We start from the raw sequence: 24,383 nt of genomic DNA, 5'->3' as shown, positions 1-24,383 counted from the left end.
GACCCAAGCCTGCATACGAGCCAAGAACTTGAAAGTAAACATATACACAGATTCACGTTATGCATTCGGAGTCGTACACGACTTTGGAGTGCTCTGGCAAGAAAGAGGTTTTATGACTTCTCATGGAACCAAGATTCAACATGGCCCCCTCATTCAAGCTCTGTTAGATGCAATACATTTACCGACAGCTATCGCCATCATGAAGTGCAAGGCACATACGAAAGTCACTGATATCATTTCCCAAGGTAACGATCTAGCAGATCAAACAGCCAAGCTTACAGCCCAGACTCCAGACATTCCAGTTAACACGACACCGACACACATTCCAGATCAGACGACTTGTATGACAGTTAAGGACCCAACACAAGATGTAATAGATATACAGTCACATGCTACTCCCGATGAAATCAAGAAATGGTCCGAACAAGGAGGGGTCCAGACAGATCAAGGATGGTTGACGAAGGGAAAAGCCACATGGTTTCTCCCCGACTCTATGGTTCAAGTCATTATTAACACCGCACATAGTCCAGCACACTTAGGAGAAAAAGCCATGTTAGACAGTATCCAGAACATTTGGTTCAACAAGCATTTACGAGCAGCAGCCAAGCAGAAAGTGCGTACCTGCATGATATGTTGTCAGTTCAATCCAGGTAAAGGTGTCCCGGTGGAACAAGGAGGATTCCATCCTCCCGACCACCCTTTTGAAGTCCTCCAAATGGATTATATTCAGATGGAGCGATGTCGAGGTTTCAAGTATGTTCTCGTAGTTGTATGCGCTTTGTCCAGGTGGACAGAAGCATATCCAGTTCCAGATTACACAGCTGCGACCACTGCCAGGCAGTTGGTTCGTGAGTTCTTTCCCCGCTATGGATTACCTAGGGTCGTGTATTCAGATAACGGCCAGCCATTCTCATCCGAGCTCATGAAACAAGTTTCCCTTCTGTTAGGGTACCAGTGGAAGTTCCATTGTGTACGCCATCCTGAAGCAGCCGGTCTCGTAGAGAGACATAACCAGACTCTGAAAATCCGCATTGCTAAAGTGTGTGCAGAGAAAGGTGTAGATTGGATAGTAGCACTGCCAGTCGCCCTTTTCTATATGAGAATGGCCGCTCACTCCCGTTCAGGTCTGTCCCCGTATGAGATAGTGTTTGGACGTCCCCCCAATATGTGGGGTACACCTAGACCCCGTACCATTACCGATGTTGACAGTAATATGCTGACAGATTACCTTGCTTCCTTGATGTCTGCACTACAATCTTGTCGTTCACAGGTTGCCGCTGCATTTCCAGACAACACCGACGTGAAACAGCACAAGGTTGTTCCGGGGGATTTCGTGCTGATCCGAAATTTTGATCGTTCAAGTCCGCTGCAGCCCCGCTGGAAGGAGCCCCGCCTCGTTCTCCTCACCACCCGGACAGCAGTGAAGATTGAAAACCGAAAAGGGTGGCTACACGCCAGCCACGTCAAGAAATTCCATGGACTCAAAGCTAAATCTTTTCTCAAGGACTGCCCCGTTCTCAAGGACTGCCCAGACACTGAATCTAAAATTCCCCTGTTAGAGAAAACTCCGCAGCAGGAGTATAAATCCAAGTTGAGGTCTAGTAAGTCAGCCAGTTTAATTGTCTAAGTCCCTCTCGGGTGAAACGGTTAGACAGGTTCCTGACATGTATAAGACAGACCCACACAGTGAGAGAGTTAGTCAAAACTCTAAGAGAATACGCTATCGAAAGAATCTTTGCAGTCGATGTATAGCTACTCTGTTCTTTTTATTATTTTTAAGCCTTATGGTTACATTTATGTTTTCCTATTTCACATGTACATATGTTTTCTAATGTTACAGTAGAGCACACATTTAGTGACCTGCCTCCTCACGAGTTATCCTATCGTCTTGCTATGCGTAATAATACTTTTATCCGAATGCTGCACTATTCACACCAGACCAGCAATGCCACTAATTGTTGGGTGTATGGTCGACTCCCCCCTTTCCAGACACCGAAGGGAGTTCTGCCACTCTTTACTTATCCTTTTTCACATAATGGTTCGTGTGGAGCATGGTCCACGTTAACGTCATCCTCCAATGATATGTCTCTTCTGAATAGAACATGTTTCCCAGACAAGGAAGGTCTTTCCCATAGAACAGGGTTAGATCTAGAAAATGAAGTATATGATCTAGGTAATTATTCCTCGAATTCCATGGTTTTTAATGTTCAGTCGGAGACTACTCCAGATTTGCCTGCTATTTCAGTTCTACCAGTTAAAGGTGAATTATGTGTCAGAAAGAATGGTTCCGTACATGTAGGTCATAGTGATTGTACTACTATGGTCGAGTATAGTGACAGTGGGAAATCTATTTTCAAAGCCTCACGTCATTCTTATTTTGTGTGTGGTCAGACCGCAAATGTTCGTCTGCCCCCCGATTGGGATGGAACATGTTACATTGCCTTCCTACTGCCACCAGTTTTTCTAGCCCCATCCGATTATCACAGAAACACACATCTAGTACACGTTAGACATAGAAGGGAGACTGAGTCCCCAATTGTCGATCAAACTGAAACTACTCTAGAACAATATCAAGACTTCAATAAAGGTTTCTTTTTCTTCATAGGTCCTGTCCAGAATAGTAAGTTAATACGTAGGCTAACCAGAACCCTTGAAGCAGTAGTGAATGAGACTACTTCCGCTCTAGGTAACTTAACTGAAGAGCAATCTGCCATTAGATTTGTCGTGCTCCAAAATCGTCTCGTTCTTGACGTCATACTGGGCGATAGAGGAGGAGCTTGTAGAGTCATCGGATCTAGTTGCTGTATTTTCATTCCTAATAACGCGCCGTCTGTTTATTCAGCTATAACGAGACTTCATAAAATTGCCCATCAGTTACACCAGAATCCAGGCACCTGGACATGGTCCGGTTGGCTCTGGAGTATATCTGCCTGGGGATGGAAAGTATTGTCATTCCTAGGTATAGCAGTAATGATCATATTCAGTTGCTGCCTCTGTATACAATGTGGCCCTGCGATTTGCGGCATGTGTGCTACCTCTTGTATTCCTAGTCCTAAGTCCCGTTCCAAGACAATTCGAGACGAGCAAATTATGCTATATGAACAGATAGATAGTATCATGAATATTGATGTTTCCTGATGGAACCGTAGGGCACAAGGAGGGAATGAGGAAAATTATATTTTGCCTTGTTATATGTGCCTACGTGTTCCCCATCCTATGTTATATGTGCATGATCGATATGCAAATATCCCCCTCTGATCGATTAAAGACGCAATTATGGTTGTGTCCAACTCTAGTATGCCAGTATCCAGTTCTCGTGAAAGCAACGAGTATTAGGCCTATGTTGCCACGTTTTCACAGTGTGCACGTTAATTCACCGCATTGTCCCCGTTTCTAGGCCTCAAAAGGGCCCGGACACCAGATTCAAGCTCCAGTCTCCTGAACCCACTCCGAGGAGCGTTGCAGCCCCCACCTGCATCCCTGACCCTTCACTTACTTCCTGCCAAGCAGCGCGGTGCCCGGCCTGGCTCTGCCTGCCTGTCTGCCAAGAGTATGTTATGCCTCCAGTTATCAGTCCAGCTTTCCTTCTCTGCATTCCTAAGCTACTGAACCGCATAACAGTTTCAGCTATAGTCTAGTCTTTCTGTCTCCATGTAAGAGAAATACTGTATTAATATCCATAGAAGATTCATAGCACACGCAATACATGTAGAATATATGCATGCACCAGCCTTAGTGTCAAGTAGCCTTTGCCCTGATAACTTTTAGATTCTATCAACATGTTCTCCAAACACCAGATACCAGATATGCTATAGGCACATGTCGTCCTGACATCGCAGACTTTAGTCTCCTCTTCTAGTGCAGAAGTCATAGCCCCCAGTTCTCCCTAGTTACACGTCATTGCCCGTTTGCGCTCACCACTAGGTTAAAGGTCCCAGCTGCTCTCAGGTAGCCCCCTCCATGTTTCCGCCCATTCATGACACTTCTACGACGTTTCACATCACATGTCTCAGTGCACGCCCTGTACACGCCTTCTGTTTCCGCCCATGTGTTCTTATCTTACGCTTGTCACTAGTTACGCCTACTGTATGTAATGTAATCGAAATGTCTTACTATATATATGTTGAATTGTGAAGAAATGGGGCAGCTGCCTTCCTTCCTATTTTATTTCAGGCTGTCCCGTTCCAGTCCCTTCCCTTTTGCCTGAATAAAGCCTGTTCAACTCGGACACATCGGATCCTGCCTCTTATTTATTGAGCTATCTGTTATTGTTAATATATTCAAAAATAGTACCGGTAATTAATTATTTATTTACCACAGTGGGGCCAGGGGTCTGTGAGGGTGAGAGGTCTGTGAGGGTCTGCAGTCTGTGAGGGTTGCATATCTGTGAGGGTGGGGAGGTCTGTGAGGTTCTTGGGTTCTGTGAGGGTGGGGGGTTCTGTGAGGGTGAGGGGTCTGTGAGGGTATGTGAGGGTGGTGGTCTGTGAGGATCTGCGGGTCTGTGTGTGTCACGTATCTGTGAGGGTGGGGATTTGTTAGGGACTGGGGGTCTGTGAAGGTGGGGGTCTGTGAGGGTGAGAGGTCTGTGAGGGTCTGTGAGGGTGGTGGTCTGTGAGGGTGAGGGGTCTGTAAGGGTTGCATGCCTGTGAGGGTGAGAGGTTTTTGAGGGTCTGTGAGGGTCTGCTGAGCTGGAGGCTTGCATGTCTGTGAGGGACAGGGGTCTGTGAGAGTGGAGAGGTCGGTGAGGGTCTAGAGGTCTGTGAGGGTATGGGGTCTGTGAAGGTGAGAGGTCTGTGAGGGTCAGTGAGGGGGGTGGTCTGTGAGGATCTGTGGGGGTCTGTGAAGGTCATGTTTCTGTGAGGGTGGGAGTATGTGAGAATGGGGAGGTCTGTGAGGGTGGGGATATCCGTGAAGGTCTGGTGGTCTGTGAGGGTGGGGTCTCTCTCCCTCTGCCTCCCCCTCTCCCTCTCTCCATCCGTCTCCCTCTCGGTCTGTCTCTTCCTCCCTCGTCTCCCTCTGCCTGTCACCCTCTGTCACCTCACCCCAGCTTCCTGGGCACACACACAGCCGACCCAAGCACTTCACAGGTCTTTAAAAGACCATTTACTTGTTAATGAGGCTTTGCTCTGAATCACCCGGACCCCATAGAGCAGAGTGCCTCTTAATTAGTGCCCGCGACACACCCACCATTTGCAGGCGACACCCACTGTGTTGGGACACACAGTTTGGAAAGCTCTGATCTACGGGGTCTGTGAGGGTCACATGTCAGTGAGGGTGGTGGGGTCTGAGAGAGTCTGTGAGGTTTCTGAGGGTCGGAGGTCTGTGAGGGGTCTGTGAGGGTCACATGTCAGTGAGGGTGGGGAGGTATGTGAGGGTGGTGGGGCCTGTGACAGTCTGGGAGGTTTCTGAGGGTCGGAGGTCTGTGAGGGGTCTGTGAGGGTCACATGTCAGTGAGGGTGGTGGGGTCTGAGAGGGTCGAGGGCCTGTGAGAGTCTGGGAGGTTTCTGAGGGTCGGAGGTCTGTGAGGGGTTTGTGAGGGTCTGGGGGTCTGTGAGGGTCTGTGAGGGTCAAAGGATCTGTGAGGATCAGCGGGACTGTGAGGGTCAGCGGTTTTGTAAGGGTCAGCGGATCTGTGAGGGTGTTTGGTCTGTGAAGGTGGGGGGTCTGTGAGGATCTACAGGGTCTGTGAGGGTTACGTGTTTGTGAGGGAGGAGAGTCTGTTTGGGTGGGGAGTCTGATAGGTCTGTGAGGATGGGGGTCTCTGAGGGTCGGGGGTCTGTGACTGTGGAAGGTTACTGAGGTTGGGGGGTCTGTGAGAGTCTGGTGCTCTGTGAGGGTCGGTGGTATGCGAGGGTCTGTGAGGGTCGGTGGTATGTGAGGGTCAGTGGTCTCTGAGGGTCTGTTAGGGTCAGTGTTCTGTGAGGATCAGTGGTCTGTGAGGGTCAGTGGTCTGTGAGGGTCGGTGGTCTGGGAGGGTCTGTGAGGGTCTTGGGTGTCTGTGAGAGTCGGTGGTCTGGGAGGGTCTGTGAGGGTCTTGGGTGTCTGTGAGGGGTCGGTGGTCTGTGAGGGTCTGTGAGGGTCGGTGGTCTGTGAGGGTCTGTGAGGGTCGGTGGTCTGTGAGGGTCTGTGAGGGTCAGTGGTCTGTGAAGGTCTGTGAGGGTCGGTGGTCTGGGATGGTCTGTGAGGTTCTTGGGTGTCTGTGAGGGTCGGTGGTCTGGAAGGGTCTGTGAGGGTCAGGTGTCTGTGAGGGTCTGTGAGGGTCGGTGAGGGTTACGTGTTTGTGAGGGTGGAGGGTCTGTTTGGGTGGGGAGTCTGATAGGTCTGTGAGGATGGGGTCTCTGAGGGTCGGGGGTCTGTGACTGTGGAAGGTTACTGAGGTTGGGGGGTCTGTGAGAGTCTCGGGCTCTGTGAGGGTCGGTGGTATGTGAGGGTCTATGAGGGTCAGTGGTCTGTGAGGGTCAGTGGTCTCTGAGGGTCTGTGAGGGTCAGTGGTCTGTGAGGATCAGTGGTCTGTGAGGGTCAGTGGTCTGTGAGGGTCGGTGGTCTGGGAGGGTCTGTGAGGGTCTTCGGTGTCTGTGAGGGTCGGTGGTCTGGGAGGGTCTGTGAGGGTCTTGGGTGTCTGTGAGAGTCGGTGGTCTGGGAGGGTCTGTGAGGGTCTTGGGTGTCTGTGAGGGTCGGTGGTCTGTGAGGGTCTGTGAGGGTCGGTGGTCTGTGAGGGTCTGTGAGGGTCTGTGAGGGTCGGTGGTCTGTGAGGGTCTGTGAGGGTCGGTGGTCTGTGAGGGTCTGTGAGGGTCGGTGGTCTGGGATGGTCTGTGAGGTTCTTGGGTGTCTGTGAGGGTCGGTGGTCTGGAACGGTCTGTGAGGGTCAGGTGTCTGTGAGGGTCTGTGAGGGTCAGGGGTCTGTGAGGGTCGGTGGTCTGTGAGGGTCAGCGGTCTGTGAGGGTGAGAGGTCTGTGAGGGTCTGGGGTGTTTGTGAGGGTCTGGGTGGTCTGTGAGGGTATGGGGTGTCTGTCAGGGTCTGGGTGATCTGTGAGGGCCTGTGAAGGTCAGGGGTCTGTGAGGGTGGGTGGTCTGTGAGAGTCGGTGGTCTGTGAGGGTCGGTTTGTGTGGGGAGTCTGATAGGATTTGGGTGGTCTGTGAGGGTCAGTGGTCCTGGAGGGCCTCTGAGGGTCAGTGGTCTGTGAGGGTCAGGGGTCTGTGGTCTGTGAGGGTCGGGGGTCTGGGAGGGTCTGGGAGGGTCTGGGTGGTCTGTGAGGGTCTGGGAGGTCTGTGAGGGTCTGGGTGGTGTGTGAGGGTGAAGGTCTGTGAGGGTCTGTGAGGGTCGGTGGTCTGTGAGGGTCTGTGAGGGTCTGTGGTCTGTGAGGGTCGGGTCTGTTAGGGTCTTTGAGGGTCTGGGAGGTCGGTGAGGGTCTGGGTGGTGTGTGAGGGTCGGTGGTCTGTGAGGGTCTGTGAGGGTCGGTGGTCTGTGAGGGTCTGTGAGGGTCTGGGAGGTCTGTGAGGGTCTGGGTGGTGTGTGAGGGTCAAGGTCTGTGAGGGTCTGTGAGGGTCGGTGGTCTGTGAGGGTCTCTGAGGGTCTCTGAGGGTCGGTGAGGGTCTGTGGGGGTCTCTGGGGTCGGTGAGGGTCTGTGGGGGTCTCTGAGGGTCAGTGAGGGTCTGTGAGGGTCTGTGAGGGTCAGTGGTCTGTGAGGGTCTGTGAGGGTCAGTGGTCTGTGAGTGTCTGTGAGGGTCTGTGAGGGTCGGTGGTCTGTGAGGGTCGGTGGTCTGTGAATGTCTGAGGGTCTCTGAAGGTTGGTGAGGGTCTGTGGGGGTCTCTGAGGGTCTGTGAGGGTCAGTGGTATGTGAGGGTATGTGAGGGTCAGTGGTAAGTGAGGGTCTGTGGTCTGTGAGGGTCTGTGAGGGTCAGTGGTAAGTGAGGGTCTGTGGTCTGTGAGGGTCTGTGAGGGTCAGTGGTAAGTGAGGGTTTGTGATCTGTGAGGGTCTGTTAGGGTCTGGGAGGGTCTGTGAGGTCTGTGAGGGTCTGGGTGGTGTGTGAGGGTCAAGGTCTGTGAGGGTCAGTGGTCTGTGAGGGTCTGTGAGGGTCATTGGGTCTGTGAGGGTCATTGGGTCTGTGAGGGTCGGTGGTCTGTGAGGGTCAGTGGTCTGTGAGGGTCAGTGGTAAGTGAGGGTCTGTGATCTGTGAGGGTCTGTGAGGGTCTGTTAGAGTCTGGGAGGGTCTGTGAGGTCTGTGAGGGTCTGGGTGGTGTGTGAGGGTCAAGGTCTTTGAGGGTCTGTGAGAGTCAGTGGTCTGTGAGGGTCTGTGAGGGTCATTGGGTCTGTGAGGGTCATTGGGTCTGTGAGGGTCGGTGGTCTGTGAGAGTCAGTGGTCTGTGAGGGTCAGTGTTAAGTAAGGGTCTGTGATCTGTGAGGGTCTGTGAGGGTCTGTTAGGGTCTGGGAGGGTCTGTGAGGTCTGTGAGGGTCTGGGTGGTGTGTGAGGGTCAAGGTCTGTGAGGGTCTGGGAGGGTCAGTGGTCTGTGAGGGTCTGTGAGGGTCAGTGGTCTGTGAGGGTCTGTGAGGGTCATTGGGTCTGTGAGGGTCTGTGAGGATCAGTGGTAAGTGAGGGTCGGTGGTCTCTGAGGGTCTGTGAAGGTCTGTGAGGGTCTGTGAGGGTCAGTGGTAAGTGAGGGTCTGTGGTCTGTGAGGGTCTGTGAGGGTCTGTGGTTTATGAGGGTCTGTGAGGGTCTGTTAGGGTCTGTGAGGGTCTGTGAGGGTCTGTGAGGGTCAGTGGTCTGTGAGGGTCAGTGGTCTGTGAGGTTCTGTGAGGGTCATTGGGTCTGTGAGGGTCTGTGAGGATCAGTGGTAAATGAGGGTCGGTGGTCTCTGAGGGTCTGTGAGGGTCTGTGGTTTATGAGGGTCGGTGAGGGCGGGGTTGTTTACCCCCAGCCTCGGCTCACGCGCTCCGGCATTTCCTCCGTCTTTGGCAGATGTTCGCGGCTCCAGCGGTCACTTCCTGCGCGGGGGGCGGGGGGGGGGGGGGGGTCGGTGCTGCGCCCGGAGCTCAGCGCTGCTCAGAGCTGCTGAGACCACAGACCAGGCGAGACCCACAGCTGCTGCGCACGGACCCGAGCAGGACAGGGGCCCCCGGAGCTCTGCAGCGGAGACAGAACCCGACCGACCATCCTCTGCCCTCACCCGGACCTCACCCGTCCCTCCTGTGCCCTCACCCGTCCCTCCTGTGCCCTCACCCGGACCTCACCCGGCCCCCCTCTGCCCTCACCCGGCCCTCCTCTGCCCTCACCCGGCCCTCCTCTGCCCTCACCCGTCCCTCCTGTGCCCTCACCCGGACCTCACCCGGCCCCCCTCTGCCCTCACCCGGCCCTCCTCTGCCCTCACCCGGCCCTCCTCTGCCCTCCTGTGCCCTCAGCCGGCCCTCTTCTGCCCTCACCCGTCCCTCCTGTGCCCTCACCCGGACCTCACCCGGCCCCCCTCTGCCCTCACCCGGCCCTCCTCTGCCCTCACCCGGCCCTCCTCTGCCCTCCTGTGCCCTCACCCGGCCCTCTTCTGCCCTCACCCGGCCCTCTTCTGCCCTCACCCGTCCCTCCTGTGCCCTCACCCGTCCCTCCTGTGCCCTCACCCGGGCCTCTTCTGCCCTCACCCGGCCCTCTTCTGCCCTCACCCGTCCCTCCTGTGCCCTCACCCGGGCCTCCTCTGCCCTCACCCGGACCTCACCCGGGCCTCACCCGGGCCTCCTGTGCCCTCACCCGGACCTCACCCGTCCCTCCTGTGCCCTCACCCGGCCCTCCTGTGCCCTCACCCGTCCCTCCTCTGCCCTCTCTCTGGGCTCTTCTTCCACACTCAGGACCCCCACCCCCTCCACTGCCGGACCAGGCCCCTGAGGGCCACGCCTGAGGGGCCCCTGACCCCGTCACCTGCACCATGGAAGCCGCTCTCTGGGCGATGGTCTTTCTTCTGGCCACGGGGGCCACAAGAGCAGGTGAGTGCCCAGCGCCACCCTGGCAGCGGGGGGGAGGGGGGTGCCAGGGGTGTCTGTGGCCCTGGACTTGCCGGAGGGGGGGGGTCTGTGGCCCTGGGCTTGCAGGTGGCCCTGGGCTTGCAGGGGTGTCTGTGGCCCTGGGCTTGCAGGGGTGTCTGGGGCCCTGGGCTTGCAGGGGGCCCTGGGCTTGCAGAGGTGTCTGTGGCCCTGGGCTTGCAGGGGTGTCTGGGGCCCTGGGCTTGCAGGGGTGTCTGGGGCCCTGGGCTTGCAGAGGTGTCTGTGGCCCTGGGCTTGCAGGGGTGTCTGGGGCCCTGGGCTTGCAGGGGTGTCTGGGGCCCTGGGCTTGCAGGGGTGTCTGTGGCCCTGGGCTTGCAGGGGTGTCTGTGGCCCTGGGCTTGCAGGGGTGTCTGGGGCCCTGGGCTTGCAGGGGTGTCTGGGGCCCTGGGCTTGCGGGGGTGTCTGTGGCCCTGGGCTTGCAGAGGTGTCTGGGGCCCTGGGCTTGCAGAGGTGTCTGGGGCCCTGGGCTTGCAGGGGTGTCTGGGGCCCTGGGCTTGCAGCGGTGTCTGGGGCCCCTGGGCTTAAGCGGTGTCTGGGGCCCTGGGCTTGCAGGGGTGTCTGGGGCCCTGGGCTTGCAGGGGTGTCTGTGGCCCTGGGCATGGAGGGGGCCCTGGGCTTGCAGGGGTGTCTGGGGCCCTGGGCTTGCAGGGGTGTCTGGGGCCCTGGGCTTACAGGGGTGTCTGGGGCCCTGGGCTTGCAGGGGTGTCTGGGGCCCTGGGCTTGCAGAGGTGTCTGGGGCCCTGGGCTTGCAGGGGTGCGTGGGGCCCTGGGCTTGCAGGGGGGTCTGGGGCCCTGGGCTTGCAGGGGTGTCTGTGGCCCTGGGCTTGCAGGGGTGTCTGTGGCCCTGGGCTTGCAGGGGGCCCTGGGCTTGCAGGGGTGTCTGTGGCCCTTGGGCTTGTAGGGGGCCCTGGGGCCCTGGGCTCCCTTTGCTGGTCCCACGGGGCCCTTGGGGTCCTGGGACTGAGGGTTAGACACTGGGGGCCCTCAGTCGGCGCCGGACGCGTAGCGCTGCGTGCAGCGCCTCCAGGGGCCCATCGAGCCTTCTGGTAAGGTAAGTATACTTGTAAAGCGCACTGTTACTCCATCTCGGGGTGTCCCGGCGCTGTAGACCGCTGTGGAACCCGTCCTGGCTCTCCCTGTGAGATGCCCCTCCTGGGCACCCCAAGGTGAAGCCAGGCATCCCCGGCGCTGATGGGGCCGTGGTGGAGATTAAGCAGCTATTGCCCAGAGTCGCAGAGTGGGACCCGTGAGTCGAGGAGGCACCGAGGCGAGAATTATCAGGTCCGGGGACATTGACCCAAGACCCTGTCGCGTCGGGACTTGAACCCTGGTCCCGAGCCGTTCTCTGCTAACGGGTCTGCCGCTCTAACCAGTGAGCCACACTTCTCCACTCTCTGGGCGCTTTACTGTCCAGACGCGGCGCTCTCCCGGCGGGGGTCCAACCAGGGAAGGGGGTGGACACAGACAGGGTGCCAGGCGGGGACGGACACCCACTCTCGATGGTTGAGGTGGGGCCCCAGGGCGGTCAGTAGCGATGGTCGAGGTGGGCCCTTGGTGGGGCCCCAGGGCGGTCAGTAGCGATGGTCGAGGTGGGCCCCTGGTGGGGCCTAGGGTGGTCAGTAGCGATGGTCGAGGTGGGCCCCCGGTGGGCCCCCCGGTGAGGCCCCAGGGTGGTCAGTAGTGATGGTCGAGGTGGGCCCCCTGTGGGGCCCCAGGGTGGTCAGTAGCGATGGTCGAGGTGGGCCCCCGGTGGGCCCCCCGGTGAGGCCCCAGGGCGGTCAGTAGCGATGGTCGAGGTGGGGCACCGGGGCACCTCGACCAGGATGCCAGCCTTGGGGGGCCACTGGCAAGGATGCCAGCCTTGGGGGCCACTGGCAAGGATGCCAGTCTTAGAAGGCCCCTGGCAAGGATGCCAGCCTTGGGGGCCACTGGCAAGGATGCCAGTCTTAGAAGGCCCCTGGCAAGGATGCCAGCCTTGGGGGGCCCCTGGCAAGGATGCCAGCCTTGGGGGGCCCCTGGCAAGGATGCCAGCGTTGGGGGCCCCTGGCAAGGATGCCAGCGTTAGGGGCCCCCGGCAAGGATGCCAGCCTTGGGGGGGGGGGGCCCTGGCAAGGATGCCAGCCTGGGGGGGCCCCTGGTGGAGCCAGCACTGCCCTGATGACCTTTATTATGCCTCAACAGATTGGTTGTGGTGAAGGCGGGAGACACACAGCATATGTATCTGTGTCGACATTAGTGGCCTGCTGATGGGTTATAATATCGAACACACCTCCCTGCCCCGGGCAGTACCTCAGATGTAAACACCTTTAGAAGGTGCGCCCGCCGCCTCTTTCAGTGACGTCACCACACAGGGGATGGAAGAGGGGACACTGATGATAGATTCAAAGCTGGTGTCAGGGCCCCCAAAATTCGTTTGGCCCATGACCCCCCCAAATACTTTTTATTTATTTATTTTTTTATTGGTATTTACATGGAACAAAAGACAATGTGACAAATTACATATATCAAGTTTGACAGACATTCATGCGGGGGTTGTTTTTGCCGTCTCACGGGGCGGTGCGGGGTTGTTTTTGCAGTCCATAGGGCCGTGCGGGGGTTGTTTTTGGAGTCTTCACTCGTCCGCCCCACGGTCTAGCACACACACAACACGGAACATTTAAGTTATTGCGATTGGACGCGTAACTAGTCAGTCCATAAACCATCGAAGTGCTGGTGGTTGTTTAGTGACCGAGCGCCGGGCCCGCGTGGAGTTGCGTTTCGCTGGTTTGGGATATTTTGTTGTTTGTGGCGGTTTGTATGGATTTATGAATTTGTCTAGTTTTGACCCCATCCCTCTGTGGGGTTCCTCCCTGGTGTGTGTCTGAGTGCAGTGTTGTCGGCCCCTCTGAGAAACGTCACCCGGTTCAGCCGCCCCTTGGATGCGGCTTCGGCGGCTCCTTCCTTTGGGTTAGTACGGCTTTGATGTCGGCCGCTCTGAGAAACGTCACCCGGTTCAGCCGCCCCTTGAATGTGGCTTCGGCGGCTCCTTCCATCGGGTTAGTACGGCTTTGATGTCGGCCGCTCTGAGAAACGTCACCCGGTTCAGCCGCCCCTTGGATGCGGGTTCGGCGGCTCCTTCCTTTGGGTTAGTACGGCTTTGATGTCGGCCGCTCTGAGAAACGTCACCCGGTTCAGCCGCCCCTTGAATGTGGCTTCGGCGGCTCCTTCCATCGGGTTAGCACGGCTTTGACGGCTGTCGTCAGGAGCACGTCCAGGAGGTTTCTATCCTGTTGTGTGGCGGCGTCTGCTGTTACGGGTGCCGTGGGAGTTGTGGCATTGTTTGTTCTAGATTGCAGCCGAGGGTTTGTTGATGAAGCCGAGCACCTTCCCCCAGAACTTGCTGACCTTAGTGCAGTGAACGATGGGGTGTGCGAGGTCGCCCCTTTCTGAGCCGCAGTTCCAGCAGCTGTCGTAGTCTCTCGGGCCTATCGAAGCCAGGCGCGCTGGCGTCCAGTATGCTTGGTGTAATAACCAGAATTTCGTCTGTACTAGCACTGGGGATATCATGTTTTTTGATGGGGCCGCCCAAAAGGTTTGTGGTTCTTGTTCCGTGAGATTGGATCCTGGCTGCGTTTCCCAGTAGCTGGTGTTCTTGGCGTTGAGTTTGGCGGAGACAGGCCGGAGGAGTTTGTATAGGTGTGAGACCTGGTGACCTGTCTTGTTTATGGTTTCCATGGACTGAAAGATTGAGGGTTTGTGCTCGGCTAATTTTGACTTTGTTAGGGCTGTTTTGATTGCCAGGAAGTTGTATAGTTCTTTGTCTGGGAGGCCGTGTCGTGTTTTCAGGCTGTTGAAGGTGTGGGGCACCCCCCCAGCTTCCAACTGAGCTGGATATGAGAGTCCTAGCTTCCTCCATGAGTCTATGTCGAGGGGCTTCCCCCTGTATTTAATTTTGGGTTTGGCCCAGAGTGTTTCCCAGTGCCAGTTTTCGATGCTGCATTCGAGAGCCATGTCGGTGTGTATTGCTGTTTCGGAAGTACCCAGTGCATTCCCTGTCTGGCTATGAAAGCTATCTGGAAGGTTCTCAGGTCTGCCACGTTGAGACCTCCTAGCTTTTTCTCTAGTCTTAGTTTTGGGAGGCCTATTCTGGGTTTCTTATCACGCCGTATACATTTATTTAACATTTGGTCTATCTTCCTGTGAAATTCGTCCGCGAGGGCCAAGGGAAGCATTCCTGCTGGATAGTTAACTATGGGCGTGAACGCCATCTTTACTGTGTCTCTTCTGCCCCAGCAGGTTATGAACCTCGGCGACCACGTTTCCAGGAGCCCTTTGATCTTTTCCAGGGTTGTTTTCTCATTTTGCTCTAAGGTGCTTCTCAGACTTTTCCCGAATTGAATACCCAGGTATTGGACAAACCCCGGTTGCCGGGCCAGCCCGAGGTTCCCATCACCTCTCTGGTTGTGTGTATGTTGAGGGGCATGCATTCTGATGTGTCTCTGTTGAGTTTGTATCCCGAGCGTTTAGCGTACGTTTCGATGGTGTGCATGACTGCTGGTTTGGAGTGACCGGGGTCCTCCGTTATTATGAGTAGGTCATCTGCGTAGGCAGCACGTTTGGCTGTGGTGTTGTTAATGGTAACGCCCGCTATATCACTGTTTGTTAGTATGTCCCTAATCAGGGGTTCTAGTGCTAGTAGGAACAGCAGTGGGGATAGCGGACAGCCTTCTCTCGTCCCCCTCTCAAGGTTAAATTGGGCCGATGATGTTGCGTTAATAGCTATCTGTGCTTTGGGGTTTTTGTTCAGTGCCATGACTTTCTTCGTGTAGCTATCTCTTAGGTTGTGTGCTTGCATGCTCTTCTCCAGGAAGTCCCAGGATACCTGTCAAAGGCCTTTTCTGCGTCTAGCGTGATTGCTACCGCAGAGTTATATGATTTAGAGGAGTGCTCTATGACTTGGCAGAGGAGTCTTGTGTTGTCGTGAGACATGCGTGTTTTCAGGTAGCCTACCTGTGTGTTCCCAATCAGCTGTGGTAGCACTTTGTTAAGTCTTGTGGCTAAGATTTTGGCGTATAACTTGCAATCTAAGTTTATAAGTGAGAAGGCGCGGTAGTTTTTGGGCCATTGTGAATCTTTGCCTTCTTTGGGTATGACAATTATGTTGGCTTGTGACATAGATTCTGTTTCTACCCCCTCCCTTCCGCAGTGGTTGAAGATTTTAGTCAAGGCTGGAAGTAGCTGGTCTTGGAAGGTTTTGTAGAAGGGCGCTGTATATCCCTCTGGTCCTGGGGCTTTGTTGTCTTTTAGTGACTTTATAGCTGTGGTGATCTCAGTCATTTTTACGTCTTGATCTAGTGTCCTAGCTTCCTCTGCCGTTATCTTGGTTAGGTTTAGTCTGTCTAGGTAGGCTGAGCAGCCCTCCTGGTCGAGATTGTCGTCTCTTTTGTAGAGCTCTTTGCAGAATTCCATGAACGTGTGTAGGATATCCTTGTATCGGGTGTGTGTCTTGTTGTTCGCATTTGTGATTGTAGAGATACAGTGTTGTCTTTGTTTGTGTTTCAGATGTGACACTAAGATTTTCCCTGCTTTATTAGCTTTGCAGAGGTTGGTTTGTTTGTATTTTCTTATCCATAGACCGGCCCGTTCACTAAGAATCCTGTTGAATTCGTACTTTTTCCCTATGAGTTCTACAAGAACGGCTGTGTTTGAGGTGTCCCTGATATGCTTAGTTTCTAGTTGTTTTATGTCCTTGAGCTCTTGTTTCCCTGTCTCTTCTGGCCTTGATTTCTATTAGCGTACCTCTGATGGTCGCCTTAAGGGCCTCCCATAGGCTTTTTGGATCTATGTCTGGTGTGTCGTTTTCTTTGATATAGTCCTAATGGCCTTCTCTATTCTGTTTTTGTCCTCCTGTTTTGCCATCGTTATGTTGTCGAACCACCATCTACGGGTGATGTGCTCGTTGTGACGACCTGTTAGCTGAAGGCTGATGCAGGAGTGGTCTGAGATTGTTCTTGCCGCAATTTCTGTGTGTTCTATCAGGTGTGTGTGTGAGCCTGAGATGAGGATGTAGTCAATTCTGCTGTAGGAGCTGTGTGAGTTGGAGTAGAAGGTGTAATCTCTGGTGTCTGGGTGTTGTAAGCGCCATAGGTCTTGCAGTTTGAATCTGTTTACCATCTTGAGGCATGGCAGGATATCACGGGTGTACAGGTGTGTGGCTGGCAGTAGTTCATGAGTTTGTCTGGATACATGTCTACCTTCTTGAGGCATGGCAGGATATCACCGGTGTACAGGCGTGTGGCTGGGCAGTAGTTCATGAGCTTGCCAGGATACATGTTTACCTTCTTGAGGCATGGCAGGATATCACCGGTGTACAGGCGTGTGGCTGGTAGTAGTTCATGAGCTTGCCAGGATACATGTTTACCTTCTTGAGGCATGGCAGGAAGTCACGGGTGTACAGATGTGTGACTGGGCAGTAGTTCATGAGCTTGCCAGGATACATGTTTACCTTCTTGAGGCATGGCAGGATATCACCGGTGTACAGGTGTATGGTGGACAGTAGTTCATGAGCTTGCCAGGATACATGTTTACCTTCTTGAGGCATGGCAGGATATCACCGGTGTACATGTGTGTGGCTGGCAGTAGTTCATGAGCTTGCCAGGATACATGTTTACCTTCTTGAGGCATGGCAGGATATCACCGGTGTACAGGCGTGTGGCTGGTAGTAGTTCATGAGCTTGCCAGGATACATGTTTACCTTCTTGAGGCATGGCAGGATATCACCGGTGTACAGGTGTGTGGCTGGCAGTAGTTCATGAGCTTGCCAGGATACATGTTTACCTTCTTGTGGCATGGCAGGATATCACGGGTGTACAGGTGTGTGGCTGGCAGTAGTTCATGAGTTTGTCTGGATACATGTTTACCTTCTTGAGGCATGGCAGGATATCACGGGTGTACACGTGTGTGGCTGGACAGTAGTTCATGAGCTTGCCAGGATGCATGTTTACCTTCTTGAGGCATGGCAGGATATCACGGGTGTACACGTGTGTGGCTGGACAGTAGTTCATGAGCTTGCTAGGATGCATGTTTACCTTCTTGAGGCATGGCAGGATATCACCTGTGTACAGGTGTGTGGCTGGCAGTAGTTCATGAGCTTGCCAGGATACATGTTTACCTTCTTGAGGCATGGCAGGATATCACCGGTGTACAGGTGTGTGGCTGGCAGTAGTTCATGAGCTTGCCAGGATACATGTTTACCTTCTTGTGGCATGGCAGGATATCACGGGTGTACAGGTGTGTGGCTGGCAGTAGTTCATGAGTTTGTCTGGATACATGTTTACCTTCTTGAGGCATGGCAGGATATCACGGGTGTACACGTGTGTGGCTGGACAGTAGTTCATGAGCTTGCCAGGATGCATGTTTACCTTCTTGAGGCATGGCAGGATATCACGGGTGTACACGTGTGTGGCTGGACAGTAGTTCATGAGCTTGCTAGGATGCATGTTTACCTTCTTGAGGCATGGCAGGATATCACCTGTGTACAGGTGTGTGGCTGGACAGTAGTTCATGAGCTTGCTAGTATGCATGTTTACCTTCTTGAGGCATGGCAGGATATCACCTGTGTACAGGTGTGTGGCTGGCAGTAGTTCATGAGCTTGCCAGGATACATGTTTACCTTCTTGAGGCATGGCAGGATATCACCGGTGTACAGGCGTGTGGCTGGGCAGTAGTTCATGAGCTTGCCTAGATACATGTTTACCTTCTTGAGGCATGTCAGGATATTTATTTATTTCAAAGGTTTTATATAGGGCTGCTGGACCCAAGAGTATCAGAGCGCTTTACATGGAGGTGAGAATCAACGAATGTTTGTGCGAGAAATAGAGAAACAAAAAGCAAAATATACGTAATGGAAGCAAATATACATAATATAGCAAATTACATAATGAAAGTGTAGTCTGTAAAGCTTGCGTTATTTACCCCAGTATTTGTTGAGAAGAAGTAAGAGGGGTTGCAGCGAAGATCTTTGGGGAGAGAGTTCCAAATTGTAGGAGCGTTGCCAGAGAAAGCACGGGATTGGGTCTTTTGACATTTGAGTCTAGGAGGGATAAGGACAAGGGAGTTTGTGCTTCTCAGGGACCTGGAGCATCCTGCTTTGTGTAGTTTGTTTGAAAGGTAAGAAGGTGTGTTTTGGTGGAGAGCCTTGTGTGTGATGCAAGCGATCTTATAGGTGGATCTTCCTTCAATTGGGAGCCAATTGAGGATCTTGAGGACAGGGGAGATGTGGTCAAATTTTTTACAGTCGGAGATGAGTCTTGCAGCTAGATTTAGGACAGATTTGATCGGCGCAAGATGGATTTTAGGTGTGCCGGCCAGAGTTGCGTTACCATAGTCGATCCTAGAAAGGACAAGCGATTGGACAACAAGCTTGAAGTCGGCTGCTGGTATAAATGGTTTAATTTTGTTGAGTTGTAGAAGCGTGAAAAGGGCACTTTTTGCTGCATTTTTAATGTGGGGTATGAGATTGAGGTTCTGGTCAATACTGATGCCTAGGGATTTAACGGAATTAGAAGTGGAGAGTGAACAGTTAAGAGCTTTGATGTCATTGATCCAGAGTTGGATGGGAAGGGAATTGTTTTTGGGGGAGAACAGTATGATTTCAGTTTTTTTCGGGTTAAGTTTGAGATGGTTTTGATGGAACCAGGTTTGAATCGGTTTGATATCACCGGTGTAAAGGTGTGTGGCTGACAGTAGTTCATGAGTGCAACCGAATACATGTTTACCTTCTTGAGGCATGGCAGGATATCACTGGTGTACAGGTGTGTGGCTGGCAGTAGTTCATGAGTTTGCCTAGATACATGTTTACCTTCTCGAGGCATGGAAGGATATCATGGGTGTACAGGCGTGTGGCTGGCAGTAGTTCATGAGCTTGCCAGGATACATGTTTACCTACTTGAGGCATGGCAGGATATCACCGGTGTACAGGCGTGTGGCTGGGCAGTAGTACATTGGGGCTGTGGGTAAAGGCTTACCTACTCGAGGAATGGTAGGATATCACCAGTTTGGGGTGACTGTCGAGGGAATGATCTTGTTTGCTAATGATGGGACTTCAGAAGTCAGCTCGCCTGGTCATCTCCAGAAGCTGTGTGGACAGTGGGCCCTTTGGGTTTGCGCTGGACACTTCATGGGTGTTTAGTGGGGTTGTTGCCAGTCTGTGTGTACCGGGTGCATTTAGTACACATCTGGCTATGAGAAGGTAGAGGAAAGCAGGAAGTGACAACTTCCTACTGGGGTTCATCATCCACAGTGTGACAGGTGAAAGAGACTTCAAATCCACCCTAAAGAGGGCGCTTGCTGCTTTCGGGTGGGCTGAGGGGTGTTCCTGGTTTGAGGGGAGCAGCAGACAAGGCGTGGTATCTCCTTCCAGCATTTCTTGCCCTGGAATTGTTGCTCAGTCCCCCTGAGACATCTGACAAGCTGTCTGATCTTCTCTGCCTTGTCCTTGAAGAAGTGGGGGTGTCTCATGTGGGGTTCAGGCTCCGGTGGCCTTGTAATGTTTGGCCACAGATGTTTATTTAGCTTTACTTCGTCCAAACCTTGGTGACTTGCAGTCTGGTGGCGCCTCCTTATGAATGGGCAGGTACACCTGGAGTGTGCTCAGTTCCAGGTTTCAAAACTTGTATTTCAAAGCTGTCACTCAAGGTCCTGCCTGCTTTCGCTGCTTCCATTGTGTGAGGCGCGTGCACCATTCCCAGGGATCAGATGCGTGTTATCCGCACTGACTTTAAGGCACCTTGGGGCATACTTATGAAAGAAGTGATGGAGTACATGATCAAGAATCCTAAAACAACTCACAGAAAAAGAATCCACTGAGGATCAATATTGTTGTCTATGATGCGATTAGTAATTAAATATACAATTGGTCATTGGCGTTGTAAATGACGATGCCTTTTATTTATGTGTTTTTAAACCCTGCACGCGGTGCGTAAACGCGCTCTTTGCACTTATAGTCATTGCTTATGAGAAGCAAGGCTGGCAGTAAGTAACTGTGCCTCTTTTACGGCCAGCCTTGCTTCACGTAAGCAACGACTATAAGTACAAAATGCGTGTTTACACACCACTTGCAGCTCAAATGCGAGGCCTGTTGCATTGAGACGAAGCGCTGCAGGAGGGGAGAAGCGCTCTGGTCCAGCACTGGACGTCTCTCCTCCCTCTGCGTCAGAGGTGGTCCGAGGCCACGCCCCTTTTACTATAATGTGCCTGAAACCTATGTTTTTTTAGTGAATATATATATATATGTATATTCACTGAAAGAACCATAGGCATGTTGTAGTTAGAAATTAGCATTTAAAAAACCTTAGAAATTCACTGAAAAAAACACAAGTTTTAGAGACGTTATAGTCAGTTGGACATTTCATTCGTACAAAACCAGAGAAATTCCTCCGTTATAGTTAGTTCAGCTAACTATAACTTCCGCCCCCGCAATGCACTGCACTGGAAGAAGTGTGGCGCAGCGGCCAGGGTGCCTGACTCTGGACTACGGGGTTCACAGTTCGATCCCCGGTGCCGGCGGTAGGTTAGCCCAGCACCATGTGCCTCTGGGCAATATTTCGCTTAATCTTCCCGAGGGCCCCCCGCGCCAGGACACCACTTCGGAGGTAGCTGTGCGCTCTACAAATACTGGTATTATTATTACTGCTGATGACATCACATATAACATAATTCATGACATGGTCAGTGACATCACTGATGGCATCTCAAATGCATCACTGATGACATCACTGATGACATCATCCAGTGACTGTTTCTATAAAGTTTAAATATGTTTTATATATATTCCTAGGTGTATTGAAGAATGAGTGGGTGTATAAGTGTCTGGATGAAGGATTTAGTAGGTGCGTGACTGACTGTATGAGTGAGTGATTAAATGTGTCTCACTGAATGCATGGGTTAGTGACTAAACTGTGTGAATGTCTGTATCAGTCTGTCCGTTGCTGTGTAAGCTGCTATATGGGTTATTGATTGGTTGTCTGAGTATCTGTATGGGGGGCTGAGTGTTTGTGTGTGTGGGTGGAAGGTGTGTGACTCTGTGCATAGATGTGTGAGTGGTTGATTCACTGGGTGTATGGGTTCAAGAGTGCATGTGGAAACAGCTGTATGGGTGAGTGAGTGTGTGTATGGATGTGTTGGTGGGTTAAGGGATGTCTCAGTGGTACATGTCCAAGTGACTACATATGTAAAAGGCAGTGTATGTGAGAGTTGGAGTATATAAATGACTATACGTGAGTCAGTGATTGTGCGAATGGCTGTATGGATGAGTGTGTACTTGTATCAGTGACTTTACAAGAGAGTAAGTATGCGTTAGTATCTGTATAGAATAAGTGAGGTGGTGTGTGTATAACTGTATAGGTGAGTAAATGGGAGTGTGATTGATTCTTTGCATGACTGACTAGGTGTGTGAGTACCTCTATGGATGAGTGGCAGTGTGTGAGTGTCTATATAGGTGTATGAGTGCATATGATAGTGTTGTATTGATGAGTGACTGCATGTGTGAGTGATTGTATAGGTGAATGAGTGGATGTGTGTGTAGACTTAGAAACCAGTGAGTGGGTATGTAGTAACTGGTATTGGTGTGTCGATGGTTTTGAAAATGGTAGTCTGTATTTTACCGTGGGTGTATCAAAGTTAGAGTGTGAGGAGGTGCATCAGATTATCACATGGATGATGTCATCAGTGATGTCAATTGAGATGTCCTTAGTGATGTAATCAGTGATGTCAATTGAGATGTCATCAGTGATGTCATCAGTGATGTCACTGACCATGTCATGAGTGATGTAATATGTGACGTCATCAGCAGTGCATTGCAGGGGCGCGAGTTATAGTTAGCTGAACTAACTATAACAGCTGAATTTCTATGGTTTTGTTCGAGTGAAATGTACAACTAACTACAACGTCTCTGTTGGACTTGGCCCTTTTTGCAGGTTCATCCTAAACTCTGTGCATTTCTCTCAGCCTTTTTCTCTGTGTTGTGTTAGTGGTTTTAGGCCCCCGGGGACTTTAGCCCTGTGGTCCAGTGTAAAGTGCGTGCGCTCTGTGTTACGTTTAGTGAGAGTGGCCTGCCCTCCCATAGGAATGCATGGGGGATTCCCTGATCAGCGTGTGTCAGTGGTAATTCCTGTTATGAGAGTAGCAGTGTGGTCAAGTCCGGTATGTATGGAATTGTGAGTATAAATGCTGCGCGATGGTGTGCGCAGATTCACTATAACTATGTGAGAAATGGCACTTTTAGAAGTTGGCATTTCTGTGTGCGATGTGTCCGCCGGCCTGATGTGAATTGCATGTCTGGTTTTGGAGGGTCAGGGCACGCTGAGCCAGATGTGGAGTGAATAGAGAGATCTGCAGTTGGAGTATGGGGAGGGGTGACCCTTTGACCTGAGCAGGGCTGTGCCTGGCAAGGTGAATGATGGCTCCTCTTCCCACTGTGTGGCTGATGGCAGACCCCCTCTTCCTGAAAGGCAGGATGCAGACTTGTAAACAAAGTGCTCCAGGACCACACCGAAATGGTTCTGGCTGGGTTCAGTGACTTATGATGTTTGAGAACAAAGTCTTTTGGTGGTCTCAGTAAAGGGGCTGTGACCCCATGAACTTGTTCAGTTCCACGGTGCTCTTCTAGGATGATGTGATGTTCCTGATCCTGCTGGGGCCCAGGAGGAGCAGCCATGAGGGCTTGCCTCCCTGGGCCCAGCATTGCCCTTTTGATTGCTGGGGAGTTTTGCTTTTGGAGCTATGGCTCCCTGCGCCCTGTGAGCGCTCTATTTTAGTTCTTTCCTGGAGGAAGAACGTGTTACTTCTGGATGTCAAGACGAACCTCTGTCTGTGTAACTAGAGGGAAAGGACTTTGAAACTTTCATCCATCTTGCTGAAGCTACTACCCAAGGGCCTGATTGGAGCTTACCTCCTGCTGAGGTCTCAGGGACATTAGACTTCACCCATCAGCCGCCCGGATTCCTATTTGAGGGGAATTCTACTCGCAGATGGGTCCTCTGTTGAGAATTCCAGAGCCTTTGGTTCTACTGCGGGGAACGCGGGCTGAAAGTCATCGTACCACTATTGTGGGCCGCCACAGCTGAATAGCTGTTGCCGCTGAGAGCCCCCATGTGCCTGTGCTACGAGAATCATCGCTATCGCTATTGTGGGCCGCCGCAGCTGAGGAGCTTTGCCGCTGAGAGCCCGCATTTTGCCATCCTATGAAAATCATTGATATCGCTGTTGTGGGCCGCTGTGCCGCTGAGTGCCCGCACTAGTCACCACTTCAAGGATCTTGTTATCACCTGCGGGTGCCGCTGGGTGCCCGCCTTTAAGCCCCATACTTTCACAGCTGCCCAGCACTTAGTGCCAGCTGCAACATTTAAGTCTACGCAATTGCACACATGGATTTTGCAGCATTGGCAGCCGCCCTGACCCTTTGGACATAGGGCATTTGAGCCCCTTTGAGATGGCCAGTTGGCCAGGGGCACTGGTAGGTTTGTAGGACGCCAGGCCCTAATGTGATTTAAGTGGTGCTAGGAAATGTGATTTATCTGCTAGAATTTATGCACCCTGTTTTATGCCTCTAACTGTGGTTGTATGATTATGAGGTTTTTCATACTGTGTTTACGTTTGAGTTATGTTACTCTTTACGGTGGTGCAGGTATGAGCTAAAAAGCTCACTGTGGTTTATGCTCGTGAGATTATTCCCTCATGTGAGTTGTGCTCAGGAGGTCCGGGTCTAACGCGTTTAGGCTTAGGAGAGGATTGTATGATAGGTTTAGGTTTATGACGGTGGTGCAGAATGTATTTCATGCCTAAATGTGATATGTGCATCATAGGGGTGGTGTTACAGGACGATGCCGAGTCCAGTGTTTGCCAGTAATTACTGGTTTTGTTCTATGCTTATTGTATGTTCTCCATGTACTACCTTTGCTAAGTGATGGTTCTGACAGTGGTCTCAGTGGCCCTGTCATGTGTATATAATCCCCTGTAGATAATGGCCAGTGCCAGTTGGCACTGTGTAGATTGTGTGAGTACTATTCTAATGTGTTTTATGGTAATACAAAGGCTATTTTTATATATAACTTTGTGTGGAGTTTCCTTTGTGGTGGTCCTTGGGTGTTGTTGCTGGGTGCGTGCACAAATGCTTTACACATCGCCTCCTGGATAAGCCTGACTGCTCGTGCCAAGCTACCAAGGGGGTGAGCAGGGGTTATCTTGGCGTGTAACTTCCTTGCCCTGACTAGAGTGGTGGTTTCTGCCTGGCTTTGGCGCAAGCCTCAGCCAACTGGAAATCCCATTTCTACCAGTCCCTGAAACTTATGGTTTTTTCAGTGAATTTCTAAGGTTTTT

The 24,383-nt window shown here is 52.5% G+C and overlaps 1 protein-coding gene across 1 annotated transcript in view; it reads left to right on the top strand.

The window, feature by feature from the left end:
- Positions 1-9,720: 9,720 nt before the first annotated feature.
- The window catches only part of ENG (endoglin), a 231,310-nt gene continuing 216,647 nt past the window's right edge, over positions 9,721-24,383 (top strand). Inside the window, exon 1 of the mRNA XM_078646665.1 lies at positions 9,721-9,971. Coding sequence (XP_078502791.1) covers positions 9,914-9,971 — 58 coding nt within the window. The 5' untranslated portion in view covers positions 9,721-9,913. The remainder of the gene's footprint in view (positions 9,972-24,383) is intronic.

The sequence above is a fragment of the Lissotriton helveticus genome, chromosome 5_2, assembly GCF_964261635.1.
Source record: "Lissotriton helveticus chromosome 5_2, aLisHel1.1, whole genome shotgun sequence".
NCBI classification, from domain to species: Eukaryota; Metazoa; Chordata; class Amphibia; order Caudata; family Salamandridae; genus Lissotriton; species Lissotriton helveticus.
Note: the sequence above shows the minus strand (reverse complement) of the source record. Positions and strands in the feature narration are given on the sequence as shown.